The sequence below is a fragment of the Chelonia mydas genome, chromosome 1, assembly GCF_015237465.2.
Source record: "Chelonia mydas isolate rCheMyd1 chromosome 1, rCheMyd1.pri.v2, whole genome shotgun sequence".
NCBI lineage: Eukaryota > Metazoa > Chordata > Testudines > Cheloniidae > Chelonia > Chelonia mydas.
Genome location: NC_057849.1, coordinates 283,321,325 through 283,337,534, shown reverse-complemented (window position 1 = coordinate 283,337,534; position 16,210 = coordinate 283,321,325). Strand labels below are relative to the sequence as shown.

Here is a 16,210-nt window from a genome sequence, read left to right as displayed (position 1 = left end):
AAATACAGGACAAAATGACAGTCCCTGCCCCTAAGAGTTTACAATCTAAGTATAAGACAGCAGATGTCTAAAGATATATAAATGAATACAAGGGAACAATGACAGAGCATTGGTCAGCTTGATAAATAGTGCTATCACCAGCCTAATCATTGTCAAGTATTTGTAGGCATCACATCAAAAGAGGTAGCTGAAGGTAGTTAATGGGGTAGCTTTACAGATGTTCCCAGGGGGTACCTCCCAAGAGTGAAGGACAACATGGGAGAAAGCACAAAGGTGCTTGTTTGAAAACAGGTGAGCAGTGGAAGTTGGCATCATGGCCCGACTGAAGGTGGGAGTCAACCTTTCGGTATTCAGAGTAGCAGCCGTGTTAGTCTGTGTTCGAAAAAAGAAAAGGAGTACTTATGGCACCTTAGAGACTAACATTTATTTGAGCATAAGCTTTCGTGAGCTACAGCTCACTTCATCGGATGCATTCAGTGGAAAATACAGTGGGGAGATTTATATACATAGAGAAAATGAAACAATGGGTGTTACCATACACACTGTAACCAGAGTGATCACTTAAGGTGAGCTATTACCAGCAGGAGAGCGGGGGGGGGGCACATTTTGTAGTGATAATCCAGGTGGGCCATTTCCAGCAGTTGACAAGGACGTCTGAGGAACAGTGGGGAGTTGGGGGTGGGGGGGGAATAAACATAGGGAAATTGTTTTACTTTGTGTAATGACCCATCCACTCCCAGTCTCTATTCAAGCCTAAGTTAGTTGTATCCAGTTTGCAAATTAATTCCAATTCAGCAGTCTCTCGTTGGAGTCTGTTTTTGAAGTTTTTTGTTGAAGTATTGCACTTTTAGGTCTGTAATCGAGTGACCAGAGAGATTGAAGTGTTCTCCAACTGGTTTTTGAATGTTATAATTCTTGACATCTGATTTGTGTCCATTTATTCTTTTACGTAGAGACTGTCTAGTTTGACCAATGTACATGGCAGAGGGGCATTGCTGGCACATGATGGCGTATATCACATTGGTAGATGTGCAGGTGAACGAGCCTCTGATATTGTGGCTGATGTGATTAGGCCCCATGATGGTGTTCCCTGAACAGATATGTGGACGCAGTTGGCAACGGGCTTTGTTGCAAGGATAGGTTCCTGGGTTAGTGGTTCTGTTGTGTGGTTTGTGGTTGCTTGTGAGTATTTGCTGCAGGTTGTGGGGCTGTCTGTAAGCAAGGACTGGCCTGTCTCCCAAGATCTGTGAGTGATGGGTCGTCGTTCAGGATAGGTTGTAGATCCTTGATGATGTGTTGGAGAGGTTTTAGTTGGGGGCTGAAGGTGATGGCTAGTGGCGTTCTGTTATTTTCTTTGTTGGGCCTGTCCTGTAGTAGGTGACTTCTGGGTACTCTTCTGGCTCTGTCAGTCTGTTTCTTCACTTCAGCAGGTGGGTATTGTAGTTGTAAGAATGCTTGATAGAGATCTTGTAGGTGTTTGTCTCTGTCTGAGGGGTTGGAGCAAATGCGGTTGTATTGTAGAGCTTGGCTGTAGATAATGGATCGTGTGGTGTGGTCTGGATGAAAGCTGGAGGCATGTAGGTAGGAATAGCAGTCAGTAGGTTTCCGGTATAGGGTGGTGTTTGTGACCATTGCTTATTAGCACCGTAGTGTCCAGGAAGTGGATCTCTTGTGTGGACTGAGGTTGATGGTGGGATGGAAATTGTTGAAATCATGGTGGAATTCCTCAAGGGCTTCTTTTTCCATGGGTCCAGATGATGAAGATGTCATCAGTGTAGCACAAGTAGAGTAGGGGCATTAGGGGACGAGAGCTGAGGAAGCGTTGTTCTAAGTCAGCCATAAAAATGTTGGCATACTGTGGGGCCATGCGGATACCCATAGCAGTGCCACTGATTTGAAGGTATACATTGTCCCCAAATGTGAAATAGTTATGGGTGAGGACAAAGTCACAAAGTTCAGCCACCAGGTTTGCCGTGACATTATCGGGGATACTGATGGCTTGTAGTCCATCTTTGTGTGGAATGTTGGTGTAGAGGGCTTCTACATACATAGTGGCCAGGATGGTGTTTTCAGGAAGATCACCAATAGATTGTAGTTTCCTCAGGAAGTCAGTGGTGTCTCGAAGATAGCTGGGAGTGCTGTTAGCATAGGGCCTGAGGAGGGAGTCTACATAGCGAGACAATCCTGCTGTCAAGGTGCCAATGCCTGAGATGATGGGGCATCCAGGATTTCCAGGTTTATGGATCTTGGCTTGCAGATAGAATACCCCAGGTCGGGGTTCCAGGGGTGTTTCTGTGCAGATTTGTTCTTGTGCTTTTTCAGGGAGTTTCTTGAGCAAATGCTGTAGTTTCCTTTGGTAACCCTCAGTGGGATCAGACTCCAACGAGAGACTGCTGAATTGGAATTAATTTGCAAACTGGATACAATTAACTTAGGCTTGAATAGAGACTGGGAGTAGATGGGTCATTATACAAAGTAAAACTATTTCCCCATGTTTATCCCCCCCCGCCCCCCCACTGTTCCTCAGACGTTCTTGTCAACTGCTGGAAATGGCCCACCTGGATTATCACTACAAAATGTCCCGTTCCCCTCCCCTCCTCCCCCCCCCCCCACCCCCCCCGCTCTCCTGCTGGTAATAGCTCACCTTAAGTGATCATTCTGGTTACAGTGTGTATGGTAACACCCATTGTTTCATGTTCTCTATGTATATAAATCTCCCCACTGTATTCTCCACTGAATGCATCCGATTAAGTGAGCTGTAGTTCACGAAAGCTTATGCTCAAATAAATTTGTTAGTCTCTAAAATGCCACAAGTACTCCTAACGTTTCAGTAGTAAGTGAGATGATAATTCATGAAGGGCCTTGTAAGTGAAGACAAACAGCTTATGTTGTGATAGAGAAGGAGAAGCCAGTGGAGGGTTGCAAAGAGGGTTGACATGCTAAGAATACCCATTGATACTATCCTACGCGTTCTGTAGGATATGGAATAAGAGACATATTGCTCCTCTGTGCAGCCTCCCCAATGTGTCTGTTAGCTCCTGCTATACCCTACATGTCTGTGTATCTGGTACTTCCCTTCTCTCAGGTAGTTGGGGTATCGGCAGAGAGTGGGCATAGTCCCCCATTGCAATGATTCTCAACCGTTCCAGACTATTGTACTCCTTTCTGGACTCTGAATCCCAAACCCTGCTGCCTGGAGCTGAAGCAGGTAGCTTAGCTTTGCGGGGCCCCCTGTGGCATGAGGCCCCAGGCAGTTTCCATACTTGTCACCCCCTAATGCCAGTCCTGCACTTTTAATCCCCTCAAAACCTCTCCCGTAACCCCCCTGGGGCTCATGACTCCCAGGTTGAAAAACACTGATCTAGATGAATTGACGTAACCCCTGGAAGATCTGTGCATAGCCTCGTTGAGGACCACTGCTCCAGTATTAGCAGATTTCTTCTCTCTGCAAGCAAGATGGGAGCAGGAAATGTATTGTGATTGAGACCCTGGGGTCCACAACATAAGCACAATTTTGCAAAGATTTGCCTCATACAAAACTATAGTAGTCTAGCCCTATACAGTGCCTCCAAAATACAGGGTTGACTATGTATAAATGTACATTAATAGCAAGTTTTTGCTGAAGGAAAGTATGTATAAAGACAAGTTGTTCAACTTTCCCCCCCTCACTTATACTTTTAGTTCAAGTGGTTGCTAATGTGAGAAGACAACATGCCATTTTGAAGTATGACAGAAGTCCTGATGCTGCAGCAGAGGCTAGGAATATTAATGGCCAAATCTAGGTGAGTGAATTTAGTTAAGTTCCATCAGTTCTCAAAGTTCCATACTGTGGGCCTTTTAACCTCAATTCCACACTGTCCCTTAAACAGCTTTAAGTGCACTGTGTCCTAAAACATTAAGGAGGTAAAACCATAAACTCCTCTGACTATTGAATTATATTTCCCTTCTCCCTTTCTGTATCTCTGTTTCCTCTTCTTGGGAGGTAGTGTTGAAATTTAAGTACCAGATCTCTTCACTTCATCTGCAACTCCCTTTGCTCTATATCTGCAAGTCACATTGCAGGTTGATTTTGTTGTCCTTTGAAATCGCTCACACTGGCATCCCAGTTCTGCCGTTTACAGCTTTGATCAATGTAATTTTTACACCAAAGAAAGAAAGAGTGAGTGCATCACTGCTGCTTAGTTCTGTTGTCAGTTTGTCAAAAAGGTTAAAGGAAGCCCTAAGACTGGGCATACGTAGCTACAGTATCTCTGTTTAAAGACTGACAAACACTTCCCCAATGTAAGTGAAACAGCTCTGCATCCATCTGGAAGCGCTCTGTGGACCACAGAGCGAGAACTTCTGTTTTAAATGTGTTTATTTGTATTAACTTTAATATCTAGGTGCACTATAGCTACCTTTCATAATTAATGTTTTCAAAAGTACTTCCTCAAAATAAATGAGCAGCATCAATAGACTACAGGACCCCTGCTCCCCCCCCCCACCCCCCCCACCCCCTTTGTGTAAGGATCCATAGGCTGTCTCCACAGTGCCTGTGCTGGGGAAATTCTCCCTGAGCCAGAACTTGGGCTTTTAGAGCCTTTTGGCCCAGTGTGAAGAGTTTGGAGGGGGGTGAGGGTCTTGCCACAAAACGTTTCCAAATGTTGTCATGAGAATTCAGTTCACAGCTCACATGAGTTGGTTACTGCAAGTTTTACTTATGGCAGGATTCTCACAACTTTGTATTGAGAGAGGTTTTTTTTCCAGTCAAATTGTAAGAAAATAAAATTTTAAAAAGTGGAATGTTATCATTATTTTAATATTTTTATAATAGCTTGTGTGATTGCTGCAAAATACATCAGACATTTGTCATCTCAAGGAGAAATATTAGTGCATTTGGTTTTGTTGTGTCAATGAGATGTGTATATATAGGTTTCAGAGTAGCAGCCGTGTTAGTCTGTATTCGCAAAAAGAAAAGGAGTACTTGTGGCACCTTAGAGACTAACCAATTTATTTGAGCATAAGCTTTCGAAGTGAGCTGTAGCTCACGAAAGCTTATGCTCAAATAAATTGGTTAGTCTCTAAGGTGCCACAAGTACTCCTTTTCTTTTTGTGTATGTATAGTTAGTGGATGTTATTGGGGAGTATGAAAATTTAAATTAAATTCCTTTTTAAACTTAAAATTAATAGGTATATTTAAAAAAAGAAATATATTTAAAATTGACAATCTAGCCTAAACTTACTAAAATGTATTAAATCATTTAATTAAAAAAAAAAAATCAAGCAGTACATATTAGATGCTGACGTTTAAAAGATAGTCAGAACACTGACTTGGTGAAAGCCATTGATTAAGTACCTAGAACCAAAGTGTGTTGAAATGTGAAACCAACTCTTGATAGCAGTAGTCTCTTCTGCAGATAGAGAGAAAATATTTTCTTCAAATCAGTTTATTCCACTAGTTTTAGTTCAGTGACAAGTTCATTCAAAGTTAAGAAACTGGTTGGTAATCAAAAAAGCAGGAAAACTTGTTTTCCTCTTCCAATCTATGAATAAAAATGAGATATGAGAGAGTGAGATTGACTAGTTTTAAAATCTTGAAAGACATGATGACCAGAAACTATCACTTCAATTCACTAACTACAGGTACTTATTTTGTTTAATAAATCAAATTTAAATACGAAATATGTTTTGGTAAACTTACTTTCCCCCTTAGATATCTATCATATTCAAGGTAGTTTTATTTAATTAAAAACAGAATTTTATAATTATTTTATTAATTGAATTTCAATTTCCGTCCAAATACAACTTGACTCAAATCATGAGTAAAATATTAATCTAGTAAGTAAATTCATCATTAACTATTTTCTAACATAACATAATGTAAAAATTAGTAATCTGAAATGTTAAGCTATATAATTGCTTAAATAAACACAAACAGATATAAGGTATACTCCTGATTAGCAACAAGTACCAATTTAGTGTAAAGGTTATATTTAGTAGTTGCAAATGAACACGTTTTTAATGATTACATCAAGCAGTAAGAATCATCTTTGGTTTTTTTGCATTTGTTCTTTTTATTTTCCTAACAATGACCTTAAATCAAGATTTCCTGTTTGATTTAAATCATGATTAAAATTGTTGATGTAAATGTCTTTGATTTAAATCAATCCACCCTGGGTATTCTTGGGTTCCCTTTCCCCAAGTAAATTACCACTTCCTTTTTTTGCTCTAGAGATTACATGGTCTTCTAAAGAAGCCATGGGTAGCTGTTGTAGCTGTCCAGATAAAGAGACTGTCCCAGACAACCATCGAAACAAGTTTAAGGTAAGCAGTTGATTTTTTGTGTTGCAATCTATTTTGTCATTCCCTTGCAAAATAGAATTCAGATATAAGAATTGGAATGAAGAAAGTGTTTGTAATGTTTATGAAAATCAAGCCATCGGAGACATATCAGTTTGTATGGCTATGAATTCCTCTTTATCCCTAAGGATATATTAGGTCCAGTAAAAGGAATATTTTAAACAGGTCTGGTTTTCAGTAGTGATGGATATTCATAGATCTCTGATCTTCTGTAAGGTGAAAAGCCATGTGTCTTAGGCGGTGAATCTCCATTTAAACAGAAGGTCAGTATTATTGTAGCATTTTTCAGAAAACGTCTTTTATTTGAAGAAGAATAGTCCCTGTTGTCACATGCAAAGAATTCCTAGGAGTTTTAGACCTGGAAATACATGTGCTTAACCTTAACCACAAGTAGCCCCATTGACTGCAATGGCCTCATTTTGCCCAGTTACACAAGATTGATATTTGATTTTCTGTCCCAGTCTGTCTCACCAAGATCCTAGAAGAATGAGGGCAAGTGGCTGTGCTTTCCATCATGAACAATGACTCTTGCAGACAACTTAAGGGGATGCTGTTATCTTAAATACCAGATTAATGTCTGGACTTTTTTACATAGTTTTGTTACAAATAACACCTAATAACCGAAAGATCAGAGACTTTATTTCTGTTTTTCAATTTGTGCTTTGACAGCATTTTGTTTGGTGGTCAGTTTCTCTTTTCCCCCTATACAGTTAACTCCCTTGTTTGTGTGAGTCTTTTACTTAAAAACCGGGGAGAGGAAAAAAGAGACTATTTGCAAAACCACAGAAAATGTCAGGAGCCTCAGTGGCAGGTGAAACTATTTCTCCTTTTTTAAAATTGACTAGATTTCAATTTGACTATCTCTTTTTAAGAAGAAAATTAATTCTAACCAGTCTTTCTATTGAGTAAGGAGTGGTTGGGACAAAAGGCACTGAAATAGGGGCTGTTACAGTGTGAATAAATGTGGCGATTGTCCAAGTTCTATCAGGGATAAAGAGGATGTGGTGACTGTTTGTTTTAATGCACATATTACATATAAAAAATACAGACTCTTAGATTTATTGGACTTACCTTTCTGCTTCAAACTTCTGCAGTGTTGAGGTAACTAATCACATTAATGATTTGCGCCTTTGATACACACTTCTTTAAACATACACTTTTTTTAAAAAAAAGAGGCAGATACTCTCATCTAGAGAATTAGCACTTCCTGACTTGCTCTTATACAAAAATGTTTTGTTTTCAAAAATAGTTAAACCTGTAATGTTTTGTATCTCACCAGGAGCTATAAACTCTTTTCAAATTTGTATTTGATGGGTCAGATGCTATATGTTAATGAAATGTCCAAGAAGCTTATATAATGGTATAAAACTCTTATTTTAAAGGTCATTAATGTAGATGATGATGGTAATGAACTGGGTTCTGGCGTAATGGAACTTACAGATACAGAACTAATTTTATACACCCGTAAACGGGATTCCGTAAAATGGCACTACCTCTGTCTCCGTCGCTACGGCTATGATTCAAATCTCTTTTCTTTTGAAAGTGGTCGAAGATGTCAAACTGGACAAGGTAGGTAGCATCTATATGTTTGTATATATAAGTATTTTAGCAACCTGTTCCACAAGTCTTTAAATGAAATACAATTCACTCAGTTTTTTCTTCCTGAAAGCAAGAGTGGAAAGAGTGGGCTTTTTCTCCTTGAATGTAGGCATCACAGAAAAATCTTATAAGTAGCCCTTCGGGGAACAGTTCTAGTTAAATGGCCAGCATTTTAAATAGGGTGGGCCTGATTGCTCTGGAGCAGTTTGTCTGCACTATATGAAAGAAGATCTGGGAGACTTCTAGTTTCTGAAATCACCAAAGACGTGGAATATTTTGTACTTCTTTGCAGTGACATCACTAATCAGTTTAAGAGCTGATTTAATGGGTTTTGTAGAGGGTTGAATCCAACTCTCCTGGCTTGAAGTGTTGACTTTCCTGATGTTTCTCCTTTTGGGGAAGGAGAAATGTAAAAATGAAGATTTCAGGGAAGCCTTTCTGAAAACTAACAGATTATTTTAGCTAAATTCATCACTACATCTGTTATGAGGGCAGCAAATGGGGGGGGAAGTATAATAAACCTGAGCACTTGCAGGATCAGGTCTGTCTGCCTTGTTTATTTTTAAACATAGTATTTAAAACACATTCTTGCATTTTCTATCCTTCTCCCTAAAAAAAAAAAAATCACAAATATTTATTTATAAAAGCCAAAACATCAGTGAAATCATCCTTTTTCCTAAATTCTGTTTTTATTTTAAATATGAAGCACTTAATTTCAGCACATTTGAGAAGAATGAGGGATAGGTGGATCCTACTTTTCTGTTCCCTTAATCCTGAGCTGACTGGGGAGTCAAAATGGCTCCCAGTTGATGGGCCAAACAGCTACACTAAATTACACCCACTGCAGCAGTCCCTATGCGACAGCTGCACTGGCCAAGGAACAGGTGAAGTACCATGTGCTCCATGACACCCTTTCTATGCTTCCCTACCCCTGATGCACCACCTTCATGAAGGTATTGGGGTGGTGGCTACCCCATCTCTGACATGCAAGAATTCCTCTGTGTCAAGGGTAATCTATGGCTGCCTGATCATTGCAGATTCCTGCAGCGCAGTGCAGCCAGACTAGGGCTGGAGATCTGGCTTGAAGTGTTGATTAACTTAACCTTTTAAAAAGCAACCACTATTTAAAGCAGGTGAGAGTAGTTAGTCACCCATTTTTACCATTTTGTTAGGTTAAGTTGCATTCTTAACTGCCGTTAACATTGGTTACTCACTATTTTTTTTTATTATGAGGCTGGTAAAAAAACAAAACAAAAAAAAAACACCACAACTCCGTACTCCTGAGCGACATAGTTATACCGATTGAACTCCTGCTGTAGACAGCACTATGTCGACGGGAGGTTGTCTTCTGTCGACATAGCTGCAGCCTCTTAGGGAGTTGGAGTACTGATGCTGACAGAAGTTCTCCAGTCAGCACAGGTAGCGTCTTCACTTAAGTGCTATAGCAGCACAGCTGCATCATTACAGCTGCACTGCTATATGTGTAGACAAGAACCAGATTATTTGTTGTCTTTCTAAACTTGAAGCCCACTTCAGAACTTCACTGACCATGCAATATTGTTTCTGTGTTGGTAAACTGGGTATAGTAGTACATGTTATGAAAAAACCCATGGCATCCTAGCTAACTTGAGTGGGGGGAAGGGAGTTGCCTTTTCATAGTATGGCTTTTCATATGAAAATATTTGAGAAATTGCTGCAGTAAGAAGTCTTGATTTTTGTTTTACTTTCTTTCTATATATGCAATTTAATTGCACCTCATGTTCCGAAGTACTAACAATTTGGGAACAGAACACGTTTTATTCTTCCTTTTTAATAGAAGGGCAAATTTGAATTTCTCAAGCGTACACAGTTATTTTCTGAAGTATTAATACTATATCAAGCAAAATGTCAAATTTTTGGAGAGGTTTCACAGAAATTGTTTAGACCTAGAGTACTGCACATCTTGTAAGCTTCTACCTTTGGAGCATTTTTTTTTTATGATTAACACCAAAATATAGTCAATATGTTAGATTGCTCTTTGTTCCATGGTATTCAAATCAATCAAAAGTTTGTAGATAACAAGAAGTGAATGTCATTGATTGATTGCATTGTCAAAATGTAGTAGGATATAGGTATCTTAAAATAAAGATACTTTTTAGATGTATCCAGTCTTCTTAAAAAAAACAAAACCACATACACACTCTTCTTTTAACAAGAATATGTCAACTTTAAATTAATGCTTTCAATGGAAAGAATAATCCAAAGCTGCGACTTCACTGCTTGTCTCTTTGCTTGGGATGGTAAGTTGGGCTCCCTCTACTGTTCAAAGACAAAGTGGCACAATACTTGGGCAATATACATAGTATTGATGCCAACTTTGTATTTCGTGTCTATCCCTAAGGCAGGAAAAAAAATGGTTTGTTGCTGTTTATTTCACACAATCTGTCTTCTAGCCCTTCATTTTAACCTTCTTTAAGAACGTGGACTTTTACCCTGTGTCAAAACCCTTCTTCCCTGTTGTGCAGGTATTTTATTTTTTATGGTAACTCAGTATAAACCTGATAAACACATAACCTTGCAGCACCAAAGTTCTATTCTTTTTACAGGTCTACTTATTAGATTATTCATTTTAAAACTTTGCTGTTTCATGAAGTGTGTTTCCTCATTTACCCAGAAATTTTAACAGATTTTTCTCTTATTGGGTCTGTTTTATTTTCCAATCTGTCCTTTGGTGCATTGGAAGCTTATTCATTTATCAGGTACTAATTTAAAAGGGCCTCACTATATATTTTTGTTTTGGTAGGTGCACAAAAAATATAATAGCTCAGTTCCTTTAACAGGTATTCGTTAAGTGGACTCCTGTTTAGTTACTTAAAAATTAATTACATAACTGTTTTTAGAAGCAGTTCTTGTTTTCACTTAAAGGGATCTAAAACAATTTGTTGTATGTTTATAGGAATCTTTGCCTTTAAGTGTGCTCGTGCAGAAGAATTATTTAATATGCTACAAGAGATCATGCAGAACAATAGCATAAATGTGGTAGAAGAACCAGTAGTAGAAAGGAATCATCATCAAACTGAGTTGGAAGTTCCAAGAACCCCTCGAACACCCACCAGTAAGCATGGTTCTGCTCTCAAAGTATAATTTCTGTGTGTAACATGACACCTTGCTTTAAATTTGATTTAGCTCTTCAGTTAGCAGTATGCAAGTAATCTAGTAAATGAACGAATACTGATTTAAATGCTATTGCCAGTGAAAGTGTTTGCAGTAGGTTTTTTTTTTTCTTTAAATACCATCACAGAATTCTCACTTCTAGATCTCCTTGCTCTGGGGCAGGACTGGCTAGGACTCCCAAAGCTGAAGAATTTGGCTAGGCTGTATTGGGACCTAACATCAGTGCACAAAAGCACCACTTCAGTATGTGCACATATGGTCGCTTTATGAGATCTTGTCTAAGGATTGCCTGATTGCAACCACAGAAAATTATACGAAAATTGTAAACGTCAGAATCCTTGTCCAAAATGTTCATGCTTTAAGTGTCAGCGGGCCCTGAGGGGCTGAATGAAGGTAGAACAGCAGAGTTCTTCCTATCAGCTAAACAAGAAATTACTGACCTTTTCTTTATAGGGAAGGCTCCTGTAAGCATTTCCACCACTCTGTAGCAGCAAAGGGCTTGGCAAAGTTTGAATCTTCTTTGAGTATTGTCCCTTTGGCACCTTTGACTGGAGGTTTTCAGTAACAGTGCCCATTTGGCTTGTGCGTGCATTCCAGACATCCTCGTGCCCGTACCAACGATATATAGAGCTGCATAGGCAAAATGCCCTCTGTTCCTTTTTAACTGCCCTTACGCTTGAGACTGAGCATCAAGTGTGCCTGGTTCACTTTAGGTGTAGTTTAGCTTGGTTTGTTCTTTTGTTAAGTAGTTTTCTTAAATTTAATCTAGTTGTTAGTATTTAATTTTGGGGGTTCTGTTTGTTTTATTTTCCTTTCTCTTCTTTCCCCTCTTGAGGGATTATTTTGGAGATCAGCACTTCTGGGGTACACCAGGATCCCTAGGCTTCAAGCACTCTCTCTCCTGCCAGGAAGTAATCTGTGTCAGTGATGGCTATTCTCAGTGCCTCCGCTGTTTGGGAGACATCCATATACTGACTAAGTGTAAGATCTGGACGTCTTTTAAAAGCAGAACTCATTAAGAATAGTGTGAGAGAGTTTAGATTGCTTATGATGGAACAAGTCCTAAGACTGGCCTCTGATCCAGGCTCAGAGAACCCCCCCTGTACACTAGCCTCCTAGCACACTTAATGGCTTCATTTACCTCTGAGTTCCGGTCAACAAGAGCCTCATGGAACAAGACTATGGGTGCCAACAAGAGGATGAGGAGTACTAGGCTTCCTACCTGAGAGTCCTTGTCTTTTCTTAAAAAAAAAAAAAAGAAAAAAAAAAAATCTCAATCACTGGTTTATAATTAATGTTCCGGAGACCTCTCCCAAAGGGAGTACCATTGAGGCGCCGACTGGCTCTAGTACCGAGAGGTCATCTCTAAGACATCATCTAAAAGCCCTGTCCAGTAGTGACACCTCCCTTGACATCAGGTCGTCATGTCCATTCCAGGAGACATTGTACTTTGAAGCAGTCAGTGCGATTAGACTCCTGCATACCTCCTCTGAGACTTTATACCAATGTCCCAGTCTACTTCATTGATATCATCTGAGTCTACTAGATGTATTCGTTCGAAGTGTTCCATGTGCTCAATACTAGCACATTCTAGATGAGCACCTATCCTGGTACTGATGACAGTTTCTGCAGAATCCTATTCAACTTCTGCTCACATTCCATTGGTACCACAGGAATTCAGCTATTCAAAAGATCTTTTTGTCTCAGACAAGCCTGTCTCCACTATTTATTGGTACCATACAATTGCCTGTACTGAGATCTTCTGGATCACCAACACCACATCTCTTGCCAGATCTCCTACCTCTTTGATACCTACCATTCAGGATGAGCAGTCATCACCGCCACTGGATTATGGTGAGGATGAGTCCGATTTCCAGATTTCTGTCAAGGGGAACCCCCTCTACTCGACAAGACATTTACTCTCTTGCCATCTACACTGAGGGGGAGGGAAAGGGGGTTTAGAGGTTGGGAAATGACTTTGACCTCCATTCCATTGGTGCGGCAGATGGATGCCTCCTCCCATGCCCTATGGGCCTCGTCAGTGGCAACATCAAGATTCCTCGGTCTTTTTTTTTGCCCCCCTCAGATTAAACCCCAATATGGGATTTGAACTTCATTCTTAATTGTTTTACAAAACATCTCTGAGCCATTAACTACTTGTTCTTTACTTCCCCTCTCCATGAAAATGGCTTTTTTTTTTTTTGGTGGCCCTCACTTCTGCTCGAAGGGTCGGAGAACTGGGATCTTTAATGGCAGATCATCCCTTTGGTGTTTTTCAAAAAAAAGTTTTGTTATGGCCACACCCTAAGTTTATGCCTAAAGTATCTTCTGAATTTCAGATTAACCAGGTCACTTATCTCCCAGTTTTTTCCCCAAAACTACATCAGACCAGGGATGTCTTCTATACCTTGAATGTCAGAAGGGCATTAGCCTTCCATTTGGACGAAACTAAACCATTTAGAAAGTCTCCCAGACTGTTTCAGTTGTAGACAGATCCAAAGGACCCACAGTCTCCTCCCAAAGACTCTCAAGGTGGATTTCCAGGGGTATTATTTCATGTTATGAGTCTGTCAAATCCATCCTCCTTCCAGGGTGCTAGACCATTGTACAGGGCCTCTACCTGTTTCTGTGGCATTACTGAAACCTGTTCTGGCTATTGAAATCAGCAAAGCCACAACCTGGACCTCTCTATATGCTTTGGTTCGTGCCTATAGATTAGATGTTGGAGTTGGTAATGCAGTTTTGTCTTCACTATTCGACTTCGCTCTGAAGCTCCCTCCTCTGGGTGAGGACACTGCTTGGGAGTCATCTGAAGCAGAGAACTTTTTCCAGGGAAACTACTCAATGAAGGAGAGGTTACTCACCTTGTGCATAACTGGAGTTGTTTGAGATGCCTCCCTGAGGGTGGTCTGCTACAAGCCCTCCTTTCCTTCTGTTTTGGAGCTTCCTTTCATGGAACTTTGTGGTGGAGAAGGAACTGAGGGCAGTTTGCCTGTGCAGCTCTCTGTATCCCCAGTACAGGCAACAAGGATGTTTGGAGAACATACATGGGCCAAATGAGCACTGCTACTGAACATCTCCGGTCAAAGGTTCATGGGGCCATGTGCACCTCAAGTGGAGCACCCATAGGGACACATACCTTGAAGAACTCCAGCCACTGCACAGTTGAGTTATCTCTCCTTTTCCAATATCCCCATATTAGCCAAGACTGTCATTTTTGACTTGATAAATATCTAAGATGAGCTTTCTCAGGCTCAGAGTGTGGCTTTGGATGACTGCTCAGAACTCCTTTGACCTTGTCCAGACTGAGCTGTCCTCTGACACTTTTTTTTTTTTTTTTTTTTGACAGAATGTAGTTCTGAGGGCATGGTATGTATAGCTGAACAAATGGCTTGAATTCTGGCTTTTTGGGAGACCATTACCTCACAGATGTAGTCATAGATGTCTGTGTCATGGCTTGCAGTCAGCTTCCATCTCTCACGTCTGCGGAACATATTTCATAGGTAGCGGAGCCCAAACTCTCCCATGCCTATGAATTTTGTTTCTTAGGATATCTTTATCTAGATATATTTGTGGATAATTCTTGCTTATTGAGCGCTCATCCTCAAATCCCTCTGCATTGATGCTTCTTGGTTAGCAGGAGGTGACTCATCCTCCCTTTTTATTAAAGAAAAAAAGAGCTGCTTTGCATCTTGCCTAAGGTACATGTTAATCATTGCCTGATGCAGTGCCTTTGGTTTTATTTTGAAACATCACATCCCTTAAGCTCCTTACTCACCAAGAGTGAGAATCCCATAACGATTGTATCTTTAAAGAAGAGAAAATTCTTTCTTCATCTTTGAACATATCTCACATGATTCTCACCCATGCATCTCCTTTCAGAGTGTAGGAGTTCTGCCTATGAAGAGGTGTGCTCTGCTTTGTGGTGATTGTGTATTTGTGCGTATTTATATACAAAAATAACATTGTCTACTGAATGTGGGTTTTTTTTATATGAACTCACCCTTTATCCCTGCAGAGTTAATGATATGTTGGTACTGGTCATGTTCCAGCCTCTTTCTCTCTCTTTCTCTCTCTTTCTCTCTCTTTCTCTCTCTTTCTCTCTCTTTCTCTCTCTTTCTCTCTCTTTCTCTCTCTTTCTCTCTCTTTCTCTCTCTTTCTCTCTCTTTCTCTCAAAAGGGAATTGGCAGTTAAGCTGTACCTTTCGTGCTGCAGGGTTGGAATGTTTCTTTTGATGTGGGGAGGGTGTGTGTGTGAAGCCCTCCAAAACTCTGTTTGTGGGAGTTCTGGCCAATCTCAGGTTGGAGGCTTGAGATCTAACAGTGAGGATCCGGTGGTGGTGGTGGTGATTTAAAAAAGTAGAATTACAGGCAAGTAATTTTCTTGTCCTTAAGGAGACAGCTTCATGTTACTAATGGCAATATTGAAAAGAAGTTTGATAAGAACTAAGTTCTATCAGAGGGTTATGGTTCCTCCTCCATCGAGATCTAAAAATGTAAACTTCTTGTTCAGTGTTGTCTATACGTTCACTTCAGATAACCTAGAACTGTAAAACTATGAATTTGAAAAGTGGTGGAATGAAGTTCTCAAAAGTAGACACTCTTGTGACTAGTGATGTTAAAAGAATATCTCTTTTGACAATCTTATGTACTTAACTGGAAAACTGCATTAAAATTTGGCAGTGTGTGAAGAAAACCTGAAATTGGCTTAACAATTTTTCTGATGAAATACTTGTAACCAATGAAACTAACTTATTTTCCCATTGTATATTTAGCTTACCCTTTGTTGAATAAAGTAAACGAGTTTGCAATCTTTGCTGTCATTCTGTATCATAAATATACTGACAAACAATGCAATGCAATTACGAAAAACAAATTAATTTTTCAATAGCATTTATATCTAAGGCCTGGGCTACACTGGGGGGTTCGAACTAAGATATGCTACTTCAGCTATGCTATTCGCATAGCTGAAGTCGAACTATCTTAGTTCAACTTATCTGGCCGTCCTCACGGTGGTGAGTCGACGGCAGCGGCTCCCCCGTCAACTCCGCTTACTCCTCCTGCAGAGGTGGAGTACAGGCATCAATTTGGGGATCGATTTATCGCGTCTAGATGAGACG

The 16,210-nt window shown here is 40.0% G+C and overlaps 1 protein-coding gene across 11 annotated transcripts in view; it reads left to right on the top strand.

The window, feature by feature from the left end:
• FRS2 (fibroblast growth factor receptor substrate 2) overlaps positions 1-16,210 on the top strand; it is an 88,197-nt gene that overhangs the window by 59,136 nt on the left and 12,851 nt on the right. For 7 of the 11 annotated variants that reach the window (XM_037886679.2, XM_037886689.2, XM_043547942.1 and 4 more), the window contains 4 exons: positions 3,682-3,782; positions 6,212-6,303; positions 7,722-7,908; positions 10,874-11,032. In XM_037886679.2, coding sequence (XP_037742607.1) covers positions 6,238-6,303; positions 7,722-7,908; positions 10,874-11,032 — 412 coding nt within the window. In that variant the 5' untranslated portion in view covers positions 3,682-3,782; positions 6,212-6,237. The remainder of the gene's footprint in view (positions 1-3,681; positions 3,783-6,211; positions 6,304-7,721; positions 7,909-10,873; positions 11,033-16,210) is intronic. The other 4 variants (XM_037886716.2, XM_037886666.2, XM_037886657.2 and 1 more) reach the window with 1 other exon arrangement.